This window comes from Accipiter gentilis, chromosome 18 (genome assembly GCF_929443795.1).
Source record: "Accipiter gentilis chromosome 18, bAccGen1.1, whole genome shotgun sequence".
Lineage (NCBI taxonomy): Eukaryota > Metazoa > Chordata > Aves > Accipitriformes > Accipitridae > Astur > Astur gentilis.
The window spans coordinates 11,356,606-11,377,992 of NC_064897.1; the positions used below are offsets into that span (position 1 = coordinate 11,356,606).

A 21,387-nucleotide genomic window follows, 5' to 3' on the forward strand; every position below is an offset into this window, starting at 1 on the left:
CTTGGCAAAATCTTTTCACATTAACTATGGTAAAAAAAGAGTAACAAAATTAAAAATTGTTTGGAACCACTAACATTTTCCCTACTCCTGGTCTTACGCTATCTACTGAGTTGGCAATGGCAAGTAGCTCCAGCTCACTGTCAGATACATTATCTTTGCCCATGCCCAACCTGCCAGATGAATGAATGAAACATGGGGCATTTTTTCACTCCCACATTCTTAAAAAAAAATCAAGCTCAGCAGCAAAGAAACCAAGAGGATGACAAACTGTATGGGTTTCTCTTTACACACATGACATTCTTAGGTCTTTTTTCACTAGAGCTACAAAAGTTCATGAAGAACATTAGATGTAGACAATGGTCTTAACTATGCAAGAATAGCACATACCCCCCCACACGCAGAGTTCCTCACCACTAAAAAGAACTCTGATTATTCAGACAAGAAAGTTAAATTTCTATTCACTCTGCTTATATTTTTGCCCCCCAAAGTAACAGAATTATATTAAGATTAGTAAGACAGAAACAAATATGTAGTAATAAGACTGTAATACAACCACACAGAAAAATTAGCACTAAGGTAACATCTTATGGTATATTTAGATCAAATAGCACGCAGACACCCACATCCTAGGAAAAAAGCAAAACGTAATGAAGACAGTCTACATGAACTTAAGAAAACACAAAAGCAGAAGTACATAGTAAACCAAAATAAAATAAAATTATTATAGATCTCAAAGAGCAGTTGCTGATAGGATTTTCCAGACTTGATCTTTCAAAAAAGTAGTATAAAAAGGAAATCTAGAATACCAAACACAAATTTAAAAAATAGCAAATACAATTACAATTTGAGAATTGAGAAATGTTACCTGATTAATCCCACAATACTTTTAAGGGAAACAAGGTCAAAGCCATTTCAAACTTTCAAAGCAAGCCCCAAGCCTTCCCTCATTTTCATTTCAACTCTCAGAGTTCTGAAAGTCAAAAATAGCATCATCATGTTGAATTATTTTTTTTCTTAAACAAGGTGACAAAGGACAAGTTGAAGAGAAGTGCCATTCCGGATCAAAAATAAGGGGTAGGAAAATGTTTGCGAGTTTCTTTCAGAACAAACAAACAAACACACACACACCCCAATACCACAGGCAGCACCTCTAACCCTCCTAAACTTCATACTAACATCTGATGATTCTGACAACCAGAATTCAACTCCAGTCTTTCTCTTTTCCTCTTTCTTCTGTTTAAAAAATAAATACATTTTGCACCTATCCTAAAAAAAGACAGACAGCTTCTCCGAATTACCACTGCACATCTCACAATTTCCATTCACTCCTTACAGCCTTTTCAAGTACCATGGCCCCTTCAAGCAGCGCTCACCAAAATTCTTCCAAAATCTTGTCTAAATTTGCTCTCTCCCAACAACTACCGCGCGCAGAACTTCACACTGTCACAAGGACATGTGGGCTCAGGAACAACTTCTAGAGACTCCTGGCTTCTCAGGCTGGCAAAGGCTGGGCTCGGCGCGGAGGTGACAAGCAGCGTCTCTCGAGCGGAGGCTGCGGCGTGCGCGGGGCTCCCCGCTGCCCCCCGGCGCAGGCAGAGCCCGGCCCCGGCCCCAGGCGAGGCGCAAGCCACTTGGACCAAGTCGGCCCCTCGGTAGGGTGTGGGAGAGGTGGGACGCGTGGCAGACCGCAGGCTAGCATCATAACCCTCAGCGAAGGCGTGGGTGAAAACTTTATGGCCGCTGACGGCGGCGGGGTTTCGCCAGGGGGTCTGCGGGAGGGGACGCACAAGGTACAAACGCCGTAAATCCCCGTCAGGTACGGCACGCGCGACTGCTCGCCCGCTGTCCGAAGCCGAAAGCCCAAGAGAAAGACTCAAAAGTTCGAGAAGTAAGTTCTGGTTTACGTAATACGGTAAGGTGACAAGGATTTGCTTAATTTGCAACATAGTTTTTAACATACTCAAATACAACATAATTTTACCTTTCGTAGGAAGCACAGGAGACTTCACACGTTTTCCAAGTTAGATAAAAACCCACAGATACTTTGAAAGGGAAAAGCGCTTTGCTTCTAAGGATGCTACTTGTTAAACGAACTCCTTGCCATCAGCAGAGACGTACTACAGCTATTGATTAATTGCTGTGAGAGCTTCTTGTCTCTTGACTACAGTAGCAGAATTCACAGGCATTGAGTATTTCCAGTGTGTATAGGCACAACATGACTTACGACTTAGTTATGCTATAACCAGGCCTGAGCAAGAATAAAATTTAAAAAAAAAAAAAAAAAAAAAAAAAAAGCCAAGAGGATGTCAGACTGACTTCTGCAGGAGTTGTGAAGGCAGAGGTATCTGACACGCAAACATGCAGGTACCCTATTCAACATTAAGAGATGGTGTGTTTTTTTTTAAAGTATAGTATGAAAAGCATGAGAAGAAACTATAAATCTAACCTTGGGAGGAGACAGTCTTTTTCCTGTATAAATATGTAAAAGTGTATTTTATACAGCTACAGATATATCACATTACACAGACACGTATCCCTATCCTATCAGGGAAGCTTCACATTTAAGTAACTCAACCAGATACTATATACCTCCTAAATGATAAAGCCATAAATGCTCATTAAAAGCTCCCTGAGAAGCAGTAAATATTTTGTAAACGAGTTATGTATTTAAGATCTCTGGACAGCAAGAGAAGGAAAAACAATTCCTCTCCTATCTAAAGGTACCAATCAAACACACTATGCACATAAACATCGCAAGATGCTTGGTGGGAGAGCGTGTGTATGTGTTTGTGTGTGTTTTAATTAACTCCTTGAATGCATATGATGAGCCAGCCACCCAGAATTAGTAATGCCAAACTCCCGATTTGATTCAAATGCAATGGATACAACAGTCAAATTGTGCGGGCTGGTGTGTCACTCATCAGCTCTCTCATTTGGCCTTCCAAGTCTAGTTCACAATTTCAGCAACTGGTAAATTATTGAGATGTTCATTAAAATCCGTAATCTGTAACAGTCAACTTCTTCCTTTCTAAGCATAAGCACAACAAATGAAATCAGCGCACACAGGACATTAATGAGTAGTCTGCAAACGCATTAATTCCTTCAGCCTTCTCTCAGAGAAATAAAATCGTGTTAATTTTCGTCACTGCAAAAAAACAGCATCTGAAACTTTTAACTAGCACTGTATTTATTTTTCAGATCCCGGACCCCTAGACCCACAAATGTAAGCAATAAAGTCCTTTTCTCAAAACATCTCAGTGGAAGGTAAAAGCTATTCAGCCCGATATTAAAGAAATTTCATTGGGTTTTTTTTTTTAATGAAGGAATAATCACTCTTACTTCTACAGGTAGATTTTAGGAGTAGGACGTCATTCTGAGCAAGCCGGTTAATAGAAAGGTATCATTCTTTCTCCAAAATTCTCAGCAAACGCAGCAGAAGAAGAACGCTTTTAGGGTAACTTTAGCTAAGAAAAGCACTTAGGAATACGCAAAGTTTCCTTTTAGGAAAATGATTTCTCCATTTGACAGTGTTGGTACAACCCCAAAATAAATTCAGTGGGAGTCCGAAATGACTCGTGCAGTGCAGCAGCTAAGTATATTTTTTTCCTCCCAGCAGAGGCTTGCTTTACATCCTTGAGCCCTTTCTCTCTACAAGCTATCCACTAGCACAGAGAACGTTTCGAGTGCACAGAACTGGTGACTGTAAATGTTGACCTTGTTCTACCATCCCCATCCCCACTGCTCCCATCCATGCCTTTTGTATTTTCTAGTTCTTCCTTTTTTTGTGTGGAAGCACTAACCCATCCTTCTTTCTTCCACAAACACTGCATACCTCTTTACCTTGAACGGGCATGTTAAAAATAAATTAAAAAAAAAAATAAATTAAAAAAAAAAAAAAGCAAGAAGAAAAGAATGAAAAAGAGAAAGAAAGGATGTCACTCACTCCGGATGCCTAGCGTACCCTCTCTCTCAGTCTACAGAGAAATGTAAATATGCAGTAATTAATTTGGGTTTAAGAACATTCCATACACTAGGGACATTGTTAAGCAGTCACTTTATCTATTTTTCATTTATCAGATTTTATTAAGACATTAAAACTTTATGTTGGGCATTTCTGAGATTTTATCATTCTGTAAATTTCACAGCTGTCTACGATGGTTCTGGCCACACTGTCTCTACCTTTTCCTCAATGAAGTAAACTTTCTTTCTATTGTGGCCATACTTGTTATATTTAAGTGTAATGACCCATCTTTAAAAAAAAAACAAAAACACAAAAACAAAACACAAAAAGACAACAACAAAAGAGTTATTCTTTTTGAGACCTTTAAAGCCAATTCAGAGTGCCACAGGTACATCACAAAGTACAACTCAGAAGTCATCCTTTCCCTGTGTAACAAACAGAGCAGATTCCAGTTAGAATTTCTTCCTACAACGTTTCTGCAAACATCATCCCCCTCAGCGTACGCATTCTGATGCTCCTCTCAATCAAGCAGCTGAACCGCCACAAACAGAAATAACGACATGCAAGTAACTTCTCAGGAAAGGACGAAAACCCTCACATTTTGGGTATGGTAATTAATTATACATGCTAATTCACAAAACCTACTGCAATTTACTAGTGATGGTGAATGAATTAATGAATGCTTATTCATCTGACACTGAGGATCATTTTCATTCCAAGTGTGTATCGTGAATGCCCCCTGATAATAGCCACAGACACATAAGAGACATCCCCTTGATTCAGATCCCTTCAGTTAGGGTGACTGAAAGTTTCTGAACTGTTTGCAGTTTACCGGGATACACTGAAACATCACGGGAAAGACGACAGGGAAAGAAGAATAACCTCCTGAGATATACACAGACGCTCCGAGATCTGAACTGCAAACAACTTCGCCTGGTAAATCTTTACCTCCTTGTAATTTGCTATTCAAGTTTAAAAGGGAATAGTAGGAGATGGATAGTAATAACAAAACTGAAGTCGGTGATGCAGATACGACATGCTGGACCCCAGCGACTGCAGAAACATGCTCCAAGAACTGTGTTTACTGTGAGAATCTGAGAAAATAACCTGCCATAAATGTCTAAAAAACAATCACCTGTGCATCATGCACATATACACACACACATGAACTCTACGAGCGTGTGTGTGTGTGTGTCTGAGGATCTGTGCATCTCCGTGTAAGAGGAAGTGTGTCCTCATGGCTGTTTTCTGATAACCACACGTATATTACATGGACAGTATCTACTCTGTGTATGTGTGTGCAACTATAGTCAAACACACACAATGTAAACAAATGGTAATGATTAACAGAGGTATTGGTTTGTATTACCAATTTCAACTGCAGAGGGAAAATTGTTGAAAAAAAAAATTATACATCCTGAGGTTCATTTATTGCTTCCCATTTCTACTGCTTGCTATTATCTGCATAGCAAAAGGAGAGCAGCGTATTGATTATTTAACTAGAATGTTTACAAGAGGAAAGCTGGGATCTCTGAAAATGAAACGTTTGCCTGGGGGGGGGGGGCAGGGGGGAGAGAGTAGAGAAGGTCATTCTATTTCTAAGGAAAATGTTTTGTCCCAAATTATTTGTTTATATATAAAATTTATACAAATATATATTTACAATGCAGAGAGACTCCAGATAAAAAAAAAAAAAAAAAAAGTCCCCCAACAGGAAAATGAAAGGACTTCATTCTGCTTCGCAGTTTACAAGTAATCTGTTCATCACAAAGTTCAAAGAATAACAGAAATCACTTGCTTATAAATGTATATATATAATCTTAGTGAAGCATATGAAATACATAATCTATTAATTGTATGAACAAGACAAATGCATGATCATGGTGCTAGATCAGATTCAACACCAGAAACAGTAACAGTTTCCTCAGGTAGTTGAACTAAGTTAATACAATGCACGTGAACAAAACTAATTTTGTTCTATTATTGTAATGATAACAAACCAAAGAAAAACGCCAAGTATTCCCAGCAAGTCTGGAAAATTGTATTAAAGACGACCTTGGAGCACTGCAACCATGCCAATTCCACTTTCTAATAAGGAAGCGTTCTAGTCGCAGAATGAGGGTTGAAAGCGTTAAAATAGTTCTTTCCTGCATTTCCCAATTTTATTTTTCTTCGATCTTTTAATTCAAGCGTTCTTTCCTGTCCTTTCTCTGCATGCGTGTTCCTCAGCCCACTTAAAATGTTTTTATCTTGCCTTCTTTTCTATGCCTTTACTATCAAATTCAGTAGGTTTGAACGATGAACAGCTTGACTTAGCATATTTTTAACCAGCTGGTCTAGCACCTAGCTTGTATTGCATAGTCAGATACAACCAAATGTTTATACAGGAGGTAGCTTTCACGAAGACGAGAAAAACCTAAGTAATGCGCGTCCTGGCGTTCTTTTATTTACCGCTTAGAAATGAAAGTTTGGATTGTTTACTGCAGCCACACAAGGGACTATTAATAACCTTTAAAAATGAAGCCAGCGGGAAGGGATGCCGGATCATCGATGGACGTGCGTACGAGCGCCTGAGAAAACGCTTCAAAACCTCTCAGGAGCGCCAGATCATCTGAAATAAGGACTAAACTCTCGGAGGTCACAAGCTGTCGCCAGTGACAGCAAAAACTTAATTCCGGGCAGGGAAGGCTCCCGCTCCGGGCAGGGGGAGACGGGTGCTTCTACGTCATACCCAAACCCCACTCGTCATACCCAAACCCGGCTCCTGACACTCCACGAGAGAGGCGACGGCCAAAACTTGGAGGCGAGAGTTTCACTTTTTTTTTTCTTTCCTTCTCTCACACCACCACCCCCCCACCCACCCCCCCCCTCCTCAGGCTGAAGGATGTTTCTCCTGACGGAGGGCCGGGATGTTAACTCGCCTAAAAATAATCGCTGCCGCTAGATCAACAAAAGGTCATGTGCTCCGCGAGCGGAGCGCCGTCCCAAGTTTGACGGGAGGGCGAGGCTGGAAGTCGAACCCCCCGCCTCGCCCGCCGCCACCGGGCATCCTCCGGCGCCCGGGGACTCCCCGGGCAGGGGCGGGGAGGTGCTGGCGGGGAGGGCTCCTCGCTCGCTCCCTGCGCGCCTCGGCCGGCCGGTCCGGCCAGGGGAGGAGGTGGGCTGCCGGAGGGCACGGCGGCCGCCGAGGCGGCGGAACAAAGCTGCGCGCCGCCGGGACGGGCGGCCCGGGGGGGGGGGGGGGGGGTGAGGGGGGCGGCCGGCCGGGGGGGGGGGCTCGGCGGCGCCCGCCGCGGGCGCGGGGCTCCCCCGCCCCGCCCCCACCCCCGCCCGGCTAACTGACACGCCGTTTGAATAGCCAAGGTAACGCGCGGGGCGGGGGGACACACACACACACCGGGGGGGAGCATCTCCCCGGCCTGCCGCCAAGCGCCGGAGTTGCGCGCCCGTCCCCGTGTGCCTGTGCGAGCTGCACGGCGGGCAGCCCATCCGCGCACACGCGCGCAAACACGCGTGGTCATATAAATTAAAAAAAAAAAAAAAAAAAAAAAGAGAGAGAGAAGAACGATGCGACAACAAACAAACCACAAAACAGAACAAAAAAAAAAAAAAGAGGGGGGGGAGACACCCCCGCCCCCCCCCCCAACGCAAAAGGCAGCGGCCCCCCGCCCCAAAAACTCGACTCACCTTTCAAACTCCTGAGGTAAATCAGGGTCAGTTAGCATGCTGGAAAAGCACAATTTCCCTTTGTCACAGCAGCCACCTATGGTCGCCTCCAACTGAACCTGTCAAGTGAGTCCAAACCTTCTAAACCGATTGATTTTCTCTCTCCCTCCCTCCCTCCCTCCCTCTCCCTCCCTCCCTCCCGGCTCGCTCGCTCGCTCTGAGCTAGGACTCCTTGACCAGTCTCTTAAAGGGGCAGCGCGCCTCGCAGCAGGCTGCTCGCACAGCTCCCCCCACAGCGGCGCGGCGCGCCGCGGCTGCGAGGCGCTGGGCAACCTCAGGGTGCCTGTCCTTTCCTTTAAATTCCGCTCGCCCGCCGCCGCGAAACGGGAAAAGGCGACTCGTTCGATGTCCTACAAAACGGGGGGGGGGGGGGGGTGGGGGGGGGGGGGGAGCGCCCGACAATCCACCTAAACCGGCAAACCGGGAGCAAATCCCCTGCGCTGAGGAAGATCAGTGGAGAAAGAAGATAAAACAAGAGCAGACTGATTAAATTGAAACAGTTATCAACTCTCTCGGAGTTGAAATAGGGGAGAAAAGATTAGACACATAAAAACGTTACCAAAGGCATTTGTGCTCCGAAGAATTTTCATTCCTTTTTCTCCCCCCTCCCTCTCCGCTCTCTCGCTTTCTCTCTCCCTTTCTCTCTCTTTGGGGAGGGGAAGAAGGGAAGAAAAAAAAAAAAAAACCCACCCCGCACAACAATCAGGCATTGTTCTGCGGGAAGAAAAGCAACTTTGACAGATTGAAATATAGCAGAGGCCCCTTCAAGGAAACCTGTAAACAACTTGTCACTCACTCTGTCGGTCTCACTGTTAGCTCTTGCTTTCCACAAAGTGCTGCGAACCGTCCTGGCAACAAACCCAAAGTTTCCTCAGCTCCAAACTCCATCAAACAGCCCTGTTGTGTGCAAGGGAAAAGGTAGCCACATGCCAAAACAGCGGGCGCGCACACACACGCACGCACACACACACACGCGCGCAAACAACCACCAAAATAAACTTTCCGTTCGTCTGCTAGGGCTTTTCTTGTTTTCTTTTGAAAACACACCCCCCTCCCCCGGGCGAGCCAGAGGAGCCCCTCCGCTGTGGATCGCTCTCATCCCCCCCCCTCCCCCCCCCCGCCCAGACAGTCCCCGGTAAGAAGGTGGGGACCGAGCGCGGCCGCAGAGCCCCCCGGCCGGCCGGCGGAGCGCAGCCTCCGCGGCACTTCCAATTATCGAGATAAAAATCTGGCAGACGAGGAAGGCAATCAGGTAATGGACCTTTGACACGCGGGGACGGAGGCGCGGGCCGGGCAGCGGCCGCGGGCCAGCCCCGCCGCCCGCGGACACCCGCCCGCTCCGCTCCGCTCCGGCGGGGAGGGCTGCACCGCCCGGCAGAACGCCGCGGGGAAATTCCCGTCCAAGCCCCGGGGATTAGCCGGGGGCTACTCTGGAAGCGGGAGCGCACAATGCCGCGATAGTCTGCACGGCCCGTGTCCAGCCTGGCACTGGGCTCGCGGGGGGGGGGGGGGGGGGGGGGGGGGCGAGGGAAACAAAAAAAAAAAGGAGAAAAAAACCCGGTCTCCCTGTTCTTTAGCACACACATGCACACCCACCCACCCACAACCACATATCTATACTCCATTCTTTCCAGCTCCCCAGCCCTAATTCCTTTCTCTTCTTTTTTTTTTCTCCTTTAATTTGCAGCTGGACAACATTAAGGGCCTTTAAAAACCACGAGGTTTTGACCCCACAACAGTTTGATTAGGTCCACTGCCCCCTCTCTTCCCCTCTTATCCCTACCTCCCAGCGGCACAGGGAAAGCAAGTTTACTTTTTCAAATATATACCCATATTCGCACAGAGCGGCCATAAAATGTTCAACATTTTCATGCCCGCTGGCTTAAAAAAATGCCAAATAGAAAAGCTTATTATTTTTATTAATATCCAACAGCTACACTGTTTAATTCACTGCTTTTCCCTCTCGATGCCTATGTTATAAAGCAGCAGGCTCACACACAGGGGCCCGTCAGTCCCGTGTTGGCATGCAGGCATCACCAGCTAGAAGCCTGGGATGATCATCTTAACCACGAGTAGCAAACCCGCTTGCAACTTATGCACGTCATCCCCAAAGTCCATCAGACCATTCGCGAAACAAAACACCGAAGCCAAGTCTGCAATAGCGCCTGCACCGCAGTTCATAAAAGAGGATCTGCGAAGGCTGCCTCCGGTCTGCCTTACACCACCACAGCGCTCGGAGCGGAGTCGCGTACAATCTGTCAACTTCTGGCATGAGGTAGATCTAATGGCTCCTCACTGTGGGGCAGGGTAAACTGACTTCCTTCAGTAGCCCCTAGCAAATAATATTTTCCACAGAGGTCCATTCATAGGAGTCTGACAAACCTAGTTAATACGTACAAGGATTTTTCATTTGTTATTTAGTAGCTAGCCCTTTTAGGACAGCTATGAAGTAGACATTGAAAAGGCAGCAGATGATTAAAAAGAACAATTCCAAATACTTTCTCTTTCATCTGAGGGTCTCAAACCATGTTAAGTCTCACATTACTCCTCTGCAGGTAATAAATATAATTAGGGCCGATTCCAAAACTTTATTTGTATTGAAAAGTATCTCACTCCACAGGGGCTCCATTCAAATCAGCAAATCTCTGTGTGGAGTAGGAGGCTACTTAGTAGGAGAATTTGGCCTCAAATAAGGAAACCGAGATGCAGGCAGGCTTAGTAGCTTGCCCAAGTTGACACAGTTAGCCAACTCCAGCAAAAGGATGAGAAACAAAGATGCCACGTGCCTCACAGTCGACAACAGTCCTTATGCTGCTGAAACATGTATACTTAGCTGTTTCTCCCACAAAAGCATGATTTTTACATCTACTATTTGGTTAAAACACATTTCATTGCTATATTCCCATTTGCAGGGCCCCTTTGCTTGGTCTTTGATTTCCCCCTCGATGCACCATTGCCCGTCCAGAACTGCTGTTCCTTCTCTGTCACTTCTTGTTTTGCTTCCCCTATTTCCTCACACTCGGCCTCAGGAGAAGTTTGCAGAGAGAAGCCACTCAGAAGCCCCAGCTGGAGGAAAATTAAGACCACCTTTTATTAAAAAAAAATTTCAATGGTTTTGGCAGGACTACTGTATTTTGACTGCATGTTAGCTCCACTCAGCTCTCTAACCACACATTTCAACTCGGCTCCACTCCACCAACTGCCCTTCTTCTTTTTCCATGTCCTTCCCTCATCTGTTCACATACATCTACCCCTTCCTCTATCATTTCCTGCTTGAGCTTTTTCAGGGCAATGGTCACATACTCCCTCCAAGCTGGTATTATGCCTGGCACAATGGGACTCCTTGGTTGCTGCCTCTCAGCTAATATGATTATAAACCAGAGCAATCACCATCAACATCAGGAATTATGGAAGAGGACATTGGCTAGACTAGGAAGAAGTACAAAGAACCATAACAAAAGGGGAGAAAAAAAGCAAAAAAAAAATGTTCAGGGGAGAAAAAGATAACTGAGCAAGAGCGAGAGCTGAGAAGGCAAGTGGAAATGGAAGAAAGGAAGGAAGTAGAAATCATTCCCCTGCATGCTTCTGACATGAACCCTTCTTTTCCCTTACCCGAGTTTACATTTACTCTTACCTCAAGACATTTTGCGCTCAGGTGCCTACCCCTTCTTCCTGGTTTCCTTCATGTTATGTTTTCTGCAACTACTGAGCTCCCTCTCCCCGCTTGGGGGGAGGGGGGAGGCAGCAGGGAACAGAGTTGGGTCCAAAAAGGAGAACAAAAGTTACTGTTACTATTGTATTAATATTGTTTTGTACTACTGTATTATTGTATTGTTATTACTAGATTATTAACAGCCCATTGTATAGACTTATTGATAAAAATATGTTCTCATAGTAAGTTCAACTGCAGTTGCAAGAGGGAGAAAAAGCAAGTTAAATGGTTTGAGGGAATCTCTGAAACCTTTCTACAAATCATTTCATATTAACTTTCTGGCTTGATTTTTAGAAATTGCCAGGTCATATCACAAAGTCTGCTATCATATCAGAAAGTGGAAAAACTGAGGAATTGGGATAAATAACCACTGACCGAGAAAGAAGAAAATGTATGTAATATGCAACTGTCCAGTTTTTAAGGTACAAAGTTTTATCTTGTCCTGAAACTTTTGATGAGTACTAGCAAACCCTGATGCCCCTTTTTACCAAGTGAGTCACAGTTATAAAACCCACTTGCAGCTTGGGAGATCTATGTTCAGGTCTCTCAATTCTCTTCTCGAACTGAGAATTCGGGATATAAATTCAAATATCTTCAGCTGATGAGAAAGATGAAACCTCCCCCCTCCCCCCTCCCCCAGCAGTTCAGTGAATCTGCATTTCTCTTGCTTTGCTTCCTTTAAGAGGTGCCCAAAACAAACCAGTCCAGGTAAAAGAGGACAATTTGAGTTGAACTAAACAAAAAAGCTCTGGTTTTCATTTGGGTGAGGAGAAACAACTCAAATCACAAACTCCTATCTGAGTTTTTGTGCTTAACTGAATTTTTTGTCGCTATTGTGGTTTTCCAGTTCAAGAGGTGAACCAAAAAATCAATTATCCACCCAGCTCAAGTTAGAGATACCGTAACTCTGGAACATTGCATACACAGAATCCACAGGTCTTTATACAAGCATATTGGCAGAAGGAAAACCTTAAACGAAACATTAATTTATTTATTTTTTTTAATCATCAAATTATAGCACGTCAGCCCAGTGCCTTTGGCAGATACTGCAATACAGTAAGTAAAGGAAGTGCTGGGGAAAAAAAAAAGAGCTTTTTGGGTTTTGTTGTTTCCACTGTAGGTTTTAATAATAGAGACCTACAAAGTTCAAGGAAATGTAAGATGTTCCACAGAATGATTTACTGGAAAATTCTCACAGAAAATATGCAAAACTCTGAAGATCCTAAATGGATTTTCTTTCTTAGGCACACATCCAAAACAACTGCAGCATTAAGAATGGATCTGTAAGATTTCTAAGAAAGGGTGTTTTGGAACAGGTTACAAGAGAGCAGAGGGAGAATAGAGTGGGGTTGATGCATTTACTACGAAGAATATCTTGCAAATAATGAGTGCTTACTTCAGAGTATGGAAATGTTTAGCTACAATGCAGTTTGGATCATATGCTTAGGAACAGATTTTTCCTTTCAGTGTGCATGCCTAGCTGCCATTTCCATTAATGGGAATTAAGTACATGTGTCAAGAGAAGTTAACTCTTAGAAATATAACTAATCTATGCTTTTTTTAAAGCATGTAAATGCCACATCAGGCATGTTCGGTGTTGGCAAAACTGAGTGCTGAATATAGTATAGCAAAATCTGAGAAGGAGAAGGCGGTCTGGAGGACTGAAATTTCTGTGCTATTTAGAGTTTTTCAATTTACTGTATTTCTTCAAGGAAAAGTAAAACCATCTCATTTGCAAGTGGGAAGCCCTCATTTATCAGCTATTTACTTGCAATTTCAGCAGGGGCCTACCATCTGCAACCCTCCCTGTAAAAGAGAACTGACACTACCCTTAAGAAGAAACCTGAACCTTCATCTAAAATTTGAATTCAAACTTCCCTCAGGGTCACTAAATATTACAATAAAGTTCCTAATCATTTTTAAAAGGAGGTCGGCACTCTTTGATCCTATCCATTCTACATCAGCCACAGTAAAGGAACCTCAACATTAATACAGATTTAAACTATAATATAAATGGGGGTTTTAGAAATAAAAATAGTATATGTAAATACAATTAAAATTAAATTACATATATATTTTGGTTAAAAGTAATTTGTAATTGTGAAAACAGGAAAAATTAGAGAGGACATTCCTGATTTTGTGTCCTGTTATCCTGTTGTCGTGTGTCCCCACCCCCCCATTCCTTTATTTTGGGTACAACTTTTTTTATTATTTCTCTATGCTGTCAGTTAGCTACAGGGTCTCTTTACTGTTTGTCTTAGTAGCCTTGGTCTGCACAGAAGCAGCTTGAAATAAAATTAAATAAAACCAGCACAGTTTAAAAAATAATTGACAAAAATAGCCTATCCATAGATAGGAACTGTGCTTGAAATGATTTAAGAAGCTAACTGGATTTCAAATTTACAGTTTCTCGTTACTAAAACAGGAACCTGTTGCTCTAAGCCTTTTTCTTCTATGTTCTTTTTTCAATGCAGTTATTTTGCACGGAACCTCCTGTCCCAGCCAAAGCCCACAGCCTCACCTGACGCACAGCCTCCCTACTCTGCCTCCATCCTGACTGGGATGATTACTTTCTGAGTGACAGGCCTGTTTACTGTCAGTGCCCATCTGATCTTCAGCCTCTTGGATGACAATGCCAGCAGGAACATTCCTCCTCGGTGTCATTTGCAATGACTGTTACAAACATGTAAATGACTGCCACAATATACCCGACAATGAACCTAACTCATTTCATACAGATAACCAACTCCCATCAAAAGGAAATGACTCCCTTTTCCCCCCCGTGCATGTGTGGAGGAGCGGTTGGTAGAAATCGAGTCTCTTCTGAACAGGCAAGTTTTATAGCCAAACATGAGCTTCTGAGCCTAAGTATCCTAAAACCACAACTTTGATCTACTTGTAAAAGTACATAATAATTGTTGAGCGCGATTCCAAGTGCACTGAAATTGAGATCTTTCTGCTTAACCCAGTGAGCCCTTCTGCATGGCTCTCTATATAGTTCTTGCAGGTTTTATCACCACATTCTCCTCACTTTCCCAATAACAATTCTGTCTCTTTTTGTTTAACACATCCACTGAACAGGGTTAGAGTCATCACATTTTGTCTCTGTATTTCTAATCTGACTGTTTTTTCTACTATAGTCTGCTCTTACTAACCTGTGTATCAAGGACGCTGGGTTTAAAACAAACAGATTTGCTACCATTGATTGTCTGATGTAAAACAAGCATCATGCAATTATAAGTGCAAGGGTATTTTGGAGTAATCCACAGCACCTAGTCCTGTGTGTTTTGTGAAGGCATTCCAGCCTTCCTCTTGTGGTCATGAGGTTTGCTCTGGTGTTTGCAGTCAAAATTCTCCATGCCCAAAGGTACATCTGTCTGCTTCTCTTCACTAGAAGCGGTTGTCTTTCAGTGCCATTACGATTGTTTATTATACTTTTAGCATTTGACTACAGCCACCCTCAGCTAACCAGACTGAGCTCTTTGGCAGTAGGCAGGACACAAACACATATAGCTCAATTCATGGTTGCCCTCCATTTTATATACTCTGTTGGATTAGAGAAAAAATGGGAATATAAAATACTTCCAAATAATATGACCATTTTCTATTCACTTTGTACTGGAAAAGCAGTGAAGAATTAGGTCTTTTGTAAGAAATAGCCTCTATCTGAACCAGTTTACAGTTTAGACTGTAATTGTAATTAGACAAAGAACACAAAAAAAGGTAACATTCTTACATTCTGTAAATTGCTTATCTATTTTATTCCTTTTTAGTCTGTATAATCATAAGAATTCATGTAACTGCTATCTAGTAAATGTTTCAAAAATATAGATGCTGAAATATAAGGGGTTTAAATTCAGAACAAATCTGTAAATATATTCCCTTTCTACTGTACCATACACAAGGTCCCTACATTACATATACAGTCTATGATAAGATTATTACAAATTAGCGTGTATTAAATGCACTCTACTGATATTTAACTTGTTATACATGTCACTGGGAAGATCTAACTGTAAATTAAGCAATGATTCTAATGATGTTAAATACATGCCTGTAAGGGAAGGAGTTCTAAAACACTGTCTTACACCTTGCACACTGAAACAGCAATCAATGAGGATGTAGAGTTATGTTTCATTTATAAAGTTACAATAGCATACCTTACCCATTCATTTATTTCAACGGTGCTCTGATGCAGTTTTATGAGTGATTTTCCACTTTTGAGTAAAAGCAAAACTAGTGCCATTTGGTTCTGCCGAAGCAAAAAGCTGAACTCCTACTTCCATCACACAGACTCCAATTCAGCCACTATTATAGAGAAATAAATACGTAAGTACGGTATAAAACAGACCAATGGCTTGTTGTTATTGCTGTTTCTATGGAGGCTTAACTCTTGCTTCTCATCCCTCATTACATGGGACAGCTAGAGGCTAGAAACATTGCTGGGGGAGCATGCTGAAGGCCCCGGGGAATGCTTCTGCACCTTGTATGGGGAAAACCAGAAAATATCGCTACAGTATTCTGAAGCATATGTATAGGAAAATCAGAGTATCGGGGGACATTCTTCAAAATCCCTAATGCAATCCAGGTACAGGGTTGACTACCTTCTATTACCAATTAGCTTGCAAGCAAGACAGATCTTCAACAGTTGCCATTGAGGTATATTCAGAATATAAAAGAATCAGAAAGGAGATATAAAAAACCACAGCCAACAAAAAAAAAAAAAAAAAGACACCCCACTGGACTGAGACAAACATTCATTAAGATTAAAATACAAAGAAGTTTCTCAGGAATGTTTATCAAAGAAAATTTATGTTATAAATTTTCTTCTGCCTGGAGAAGATCCAAAGCTGAGTGTCTCTTCTCTTGCCATGTAACATTGTACTGAATCCAGACTACACATTTGGTCACCCACTTTTCCCCTTAAATAACACTTTCTATTTCTGATGTGGCTTTTGTTTTGTTTTACAAAGTTTAATTTCTCTTTCTTTGTTGATGCATTTTCCTTTTGTCATTATTTCAGAGTTATGTAAAAGTAATTAGTGACACGATGCCAAGGACTGAACCTCACAAGCAACCTAAATATTTTGATTCACTGAGAATGCAGTCCATAATTTACAAAGTGCCTGACCCCTGTCCAATAAATAAAATAAAATAAATTAGATAACTTCTGCTTGTTAACAGCCTCAAGCATACAGAGAAAAATGTCAAAACGCGGAAACAGTGAACGTCACCACATCAGATATCAGAGATAGTCTTTTGACACTTTTTCAAGAAACAAAATCACATTCGTACATACCTTTTTAGCATTTGACCCCACACGATCAATCCTGTCAACCATCTCTCATGGTATTTGCATGTAGCCACTGCCCTTTCTTGAGAGCAATGTGGTTCAAAATCTGGGCAAAGATATCACATGTGAGAATGTCACAGGTGAAACTTGTTTTCTAATGAATTCTGAGCTAGCAATAGAATGGCAGCAGGTGTCTCCAGAAGTGCAAATTGAGTGGAAAACAAAAGGAGACAGAGACACCTACTTTATTTTTTTAACTGGCCTTGGTTTTTTTTGTTGGTTTTTTTTTTTTTTTTTTGCAACTTGCCATGAATTTCTCAGAGGGGTCTCAATACTGTAGTCAAAGGTAAAACCTAATGTATGCAGTCAGGACAGGCCTTTGGCACAAAAGCAACCATAGAGCTTTGTGACGACAATCTGTAAAAAGATCACAGTCTTTAGAGTGATTTGTGGGCCATGAGACATAGGGCCACTAAAAAAATGCCCATGACATTACCAGGGATTTGTGTTTAATTGCATAAAAATGTACAACATTTATTAAAAGCAAATTTTCTTACAATAGTTTGAAAAATCACCACAGAATTTAAGTGAGAACTCTGCCTCAAACACAGAAACTACAGCCTTTGTCAAAACAAGAGACAATTCTCCACTATATTATGTCCTAGATGTTTCAAAGCAAGGTGGGAACAGAGAGGGAAGTTTATTCCTGACCCTCATCTCCTGCTGGCCTGCTTTAACTCTGGCATATACATTACTTCATAAAAGGTTGGCCTAAGTATAAAGTGGCTTAAAATACAAAAGAAACCAATTTTTATAAGACAGAAAAAACAGGCAAGCGCACTACCGAGTTTGATACCGTGAAGTACCAACCAAGGTGCACCATGACCCCACAGCATCCCTCGGAAGACCACAGCGGCCTGGTGCAGGTCCAGGCACTCCTGGCTGGAGCTCATGGCTACGCAGGCCAAGTTGGACAGACAGAGCCTGACACGTGTTACAGAACCTCACCAGTTAGAGGTGTGGTCTGCAAAGACAGGGTGAGAGCAACTTTTTTCATGGCTAACTCCAAAATCTTGTATTTGGACACATAATGCAGAGATAAACATGTGAGTCTTATTTTATTTCTCTAATATTGAAATACTCAGGGAATCTGGACCAAAAGTGAATGACAAGTTGCATAGAAAACGGTTTCCTATTTTGTATTTGTATGTTTGCATTTGACTGAATGACTTGTAATTACTGAAAGAGTAAAAATGAGGAACCGATCTTCCTTTATTTCATAAACTTCTGGTTTCATTATTTATCTTTTCTCGAAACAGTCTCTTAGCTTTTTTCTCATATAGAAGTCAGTCTATTCAAGATTAAAATTTGCACTGCTTCTCTTTGAATTTCTTCTGTTTCTGCTACATACATTCCTCAGGTAGCCTAAGCCATAAAGAACTCAGTATTACAGGAAAGGGCTTGCTACTGACATATGCCACTCTAGTATTTTCAGCATTATTTCTTATTCCATTTTCAACAACTGGATCTTGTCTTTGGATCATTCCACCTACTTTGATTAAGTGTTCCATAAGGAAACATAGGTCGTCTTCCCTTCCACTACCAAGTGGTTAGAGTTATGCTAGAACAGAGCAGTGAACATCATCGCATCCATTTTTCTTCCTGATGTGCAATACTCTGCATTTGTCAGCACCACACTTGTGTAGCCAACCTTCCCGTCTTCCTGCATGGAGTCCTCTACTATCTTCTCCAGCCCTGACTTGAATGATTCTGCCTCAGACGCAAATGTTTCTGTACCACTGGTCACTGTCATTTTCAATTCATTCATACATATATGTGAAGCAAGACCTGCAACACTCAGACTTTGGATACCCCGTTGTAGTTTTTCTACACCAAACATTGATAATATACTTTTAGTTTTGTCTTCTGTCCCTCAGACGACTATTTAATCCTTGAAAGTACTCCTATCCCACAACCACTTTTCTAATAGCCCTTGTGAAGGTCTGTTTAAAAAACTTTCTTTAAAGGGAAAAAAAAAAAAATCTAATGATTGTCTGTTACTATTTGTTGACAAGCTCAAGGAATTATCATTAGACCTAATTTTTCTTTACAAAAGCTATGCTGATGGATAGCTATAGTATCACAATACTCATCTGTATGTCTCCTAATTTTATTTTTTATTACTATTTCAACCAATTTATCAAGTAAGGAAAGAAAATTCATTAGACTAATTTTCAGCATCAATTCTACTGTTCAATTAAAGAGAAGCAGAAAAATTGCTTTCTCCAACCTTACAGGTTAGAAGCCAATATTAAAGGAAAGACTACACATTAAGTCAGCAGGCCTATTTGAGCTCACCATCAATTTCCAGTAGCACATTCTGATATGTCTAACTTTACCTGATAGTCTGTTGCTCTTCATTTGATAAGTTTAGCACCTACTTTTCCTTCACTTTTTTCTTTGACAGCAGCTAATCCTTAATATTGCAAAAGAATGGCTACAGGTTAGATTTCCCTCTTAAGTCTTCTGTGATAGAATATGACAATGAAATAATTTGGTTTCTCAGCAAGCCCGTTATCCTCCTTACCTATTAGTCTGTGTTACAATACCAAGAAAAAAATCCTTAACTATTATTCTCTGTTACAGTACTGAGGGAAAAATTATTTACAAACTTGACGTGGACAGCCTTTTAGAAAATATCTGAATTTACTCCTCGTATTTTAAGCAGAACAACCCATCCTCAAGACACTATGCTTGTTTTGGATGGGGTTGTCTTGCATTTCTGGTTAGCAATAATCATGACATCCTCCAGTTTTAAGCCACACCTATTCCGACAGCATGCTTCCTTTCCTAATACTGTACACTGGGCAGTGCAAACCAAGTCTTCAAATAACTTGGAACCAAGTCCATCCCCTAGACTTGGTAAGCCCTCAGGGGTTGACAGACTTTCACTATACGTTGATTTACCGAGGGAGCCTATAAAATCAGAGCCTGTCTTTGTCAAGGCAGTATGAACAGCATCAGCTTTCTAAAGCTGAGGGAACTATAGCTTCCTGCATCAGGCAATTGGGCCAGGGATTTTGCAAGATGAAGCCACCATGTAAGAGTTTTGATAGTCTCTGTGCATGGTTGGACTAGCCCATAGAAGAAATACAGTATTTTTTTATTAATGATCCAATGACCTGCATTTACAAATCTGATTGCAGAGTTTTGTGTGACTACTCTGCAAATCTTGCACTATTTTCATAGGCGGGAAAGAAAGCATGTGAAACCAGGATGGAAAAGTTTCAACATTAACCGAAACTTGGCAGGTTATTTTTTTTCTTTTAAAAACTACATAATTTTTATAAACCTTACAAAATATTTCCTTGCATTAGAATTTTAGCTGCGAACACTGCTTTCATTATTGGCAAATATACATAGTCTCCCTGCCACTCTGTCTGATATCCATACAGGACCTCTAATGTGACCCATCCCTAAAATACAGGATATTCAATGAAAAATTCTCAGTACTGTATTTTTAAAGGTTGTTACACACAAAATCTGTATACGGCAATGGCTGTTCATATGTGACTATTCAGTTATTAACATAACACAGTAAGTATACTGTATGGGGAGAACTACAGTGAGAAACAATCTTAGAAACAATCTGTTGGACTATTCAGATTCGCAGGTTAACCAACACCAGGAATAACAGAAAGGAGGCTCTCCCCCACCTATGTGGGCAGTACAAAGGCAACAGACCAATTATATATGCTTAACAGGATCCCACATCACGTGGACAGTGAATCCCATGCATCTTTGTTGCATTAGCCTGACTGCACATAGTCATTCTTTGCATAAACCAGGAGCACCTGTCTAGGATTTTCAGATGTTCAGCATCGGTTGCTTAAGAGTCAGATGTTGCTGAGCTGTTTCTGGCTGTCCAAAAATTTCATAGATCACTGCACAAAGCAATGAAGCAGCTTATCACTGAAAGCCATAGCACATTGCCCGGTTCTTTACAGTTTGCATGTCTAGAGAAGCTTTCGGACTTAGCACATTCACTGAGTCAGTTACAATACAGAAGAGGATCCCGGTAAGCAACACATGCGGGTCTCCTGGCATCATTCTAAACTGGAAGCTGACACTGACCATTTCCATTCCCATACCGGTGAGTAAAAGTTTCCTCACATTTAGACTACAGACAATTCTTACTTCTGGTGATCTAAAATATACTCTATAATATTTGAGGTCATCTCCCTAACAGTGTGACCATACTCCTTGTACTTATGCCTTTATTCACAGGTAACCATGTAAGTATCATTGTTTTATCAAGTGTTTAAATACAGAGCTGAATGAAAGAAGCATTCACAGAAAGCATTCAGTTTGGGTACTGTGATCCATTTCAAACATCAAAAAAATACAAACCTAACAAAAATCATTAAAAGATAAGTGTGAAGTGCCTTTATGAATATAAAGAATCTATAAAGCCGTCACTAGGTGGGTCCATAGTAATGGATTAGACTTTGAGAGATGTTACATGCAAAACATTAATGCTTAAAACAGATGCAATACAGACCAAAAGAGAGTCTGGAAATGGGAAAGCAAAGTGGGAGAGATTCTTTCCTCCAGCTGCAGAGCCATCAGGCCTGGAAACCAAAGGCCTGAGGAGCTGTATTTTGCACTGGCTGCCCACCCTTGTAGATGCTTTCG

General features: G+C 41.9%; 1 protein-coding gene across 11 annotated transcripts in view; it reads right to left on the reverse strand.

Annotated features, from left to right (window-relative positions):
- Window positions 1-21,387, reverse strand: part of SOX5 (SRY-box transcription factor 5) — a 648,311-nt gene that overhangs the window by 287,096 nt on the left and 339,828 nt on the right. For 9 of the 11 annotated variants that reach the window (XM_049822492.1, XM_049822491.1, XM_049822490.1 and 6 more), the window contains exon 1: window positions 7,649-7,749. The exons of the other annotated variants lie outside the window; for them this stretch is intronic. In XM_049822492.1, the coding sequence (XP_049678449.1) occupies window positions 7,649-7,686 (38 nt within the window). In that variant the 5' untranslated portion in view covers window positions 7,687-7,749. Of the gene's footprint in view, window positions 1-7,648; window positions 7,750-21,387 lie in introns of those variants that run through there. 11 annotated transcript variants of the gene reach the window in all.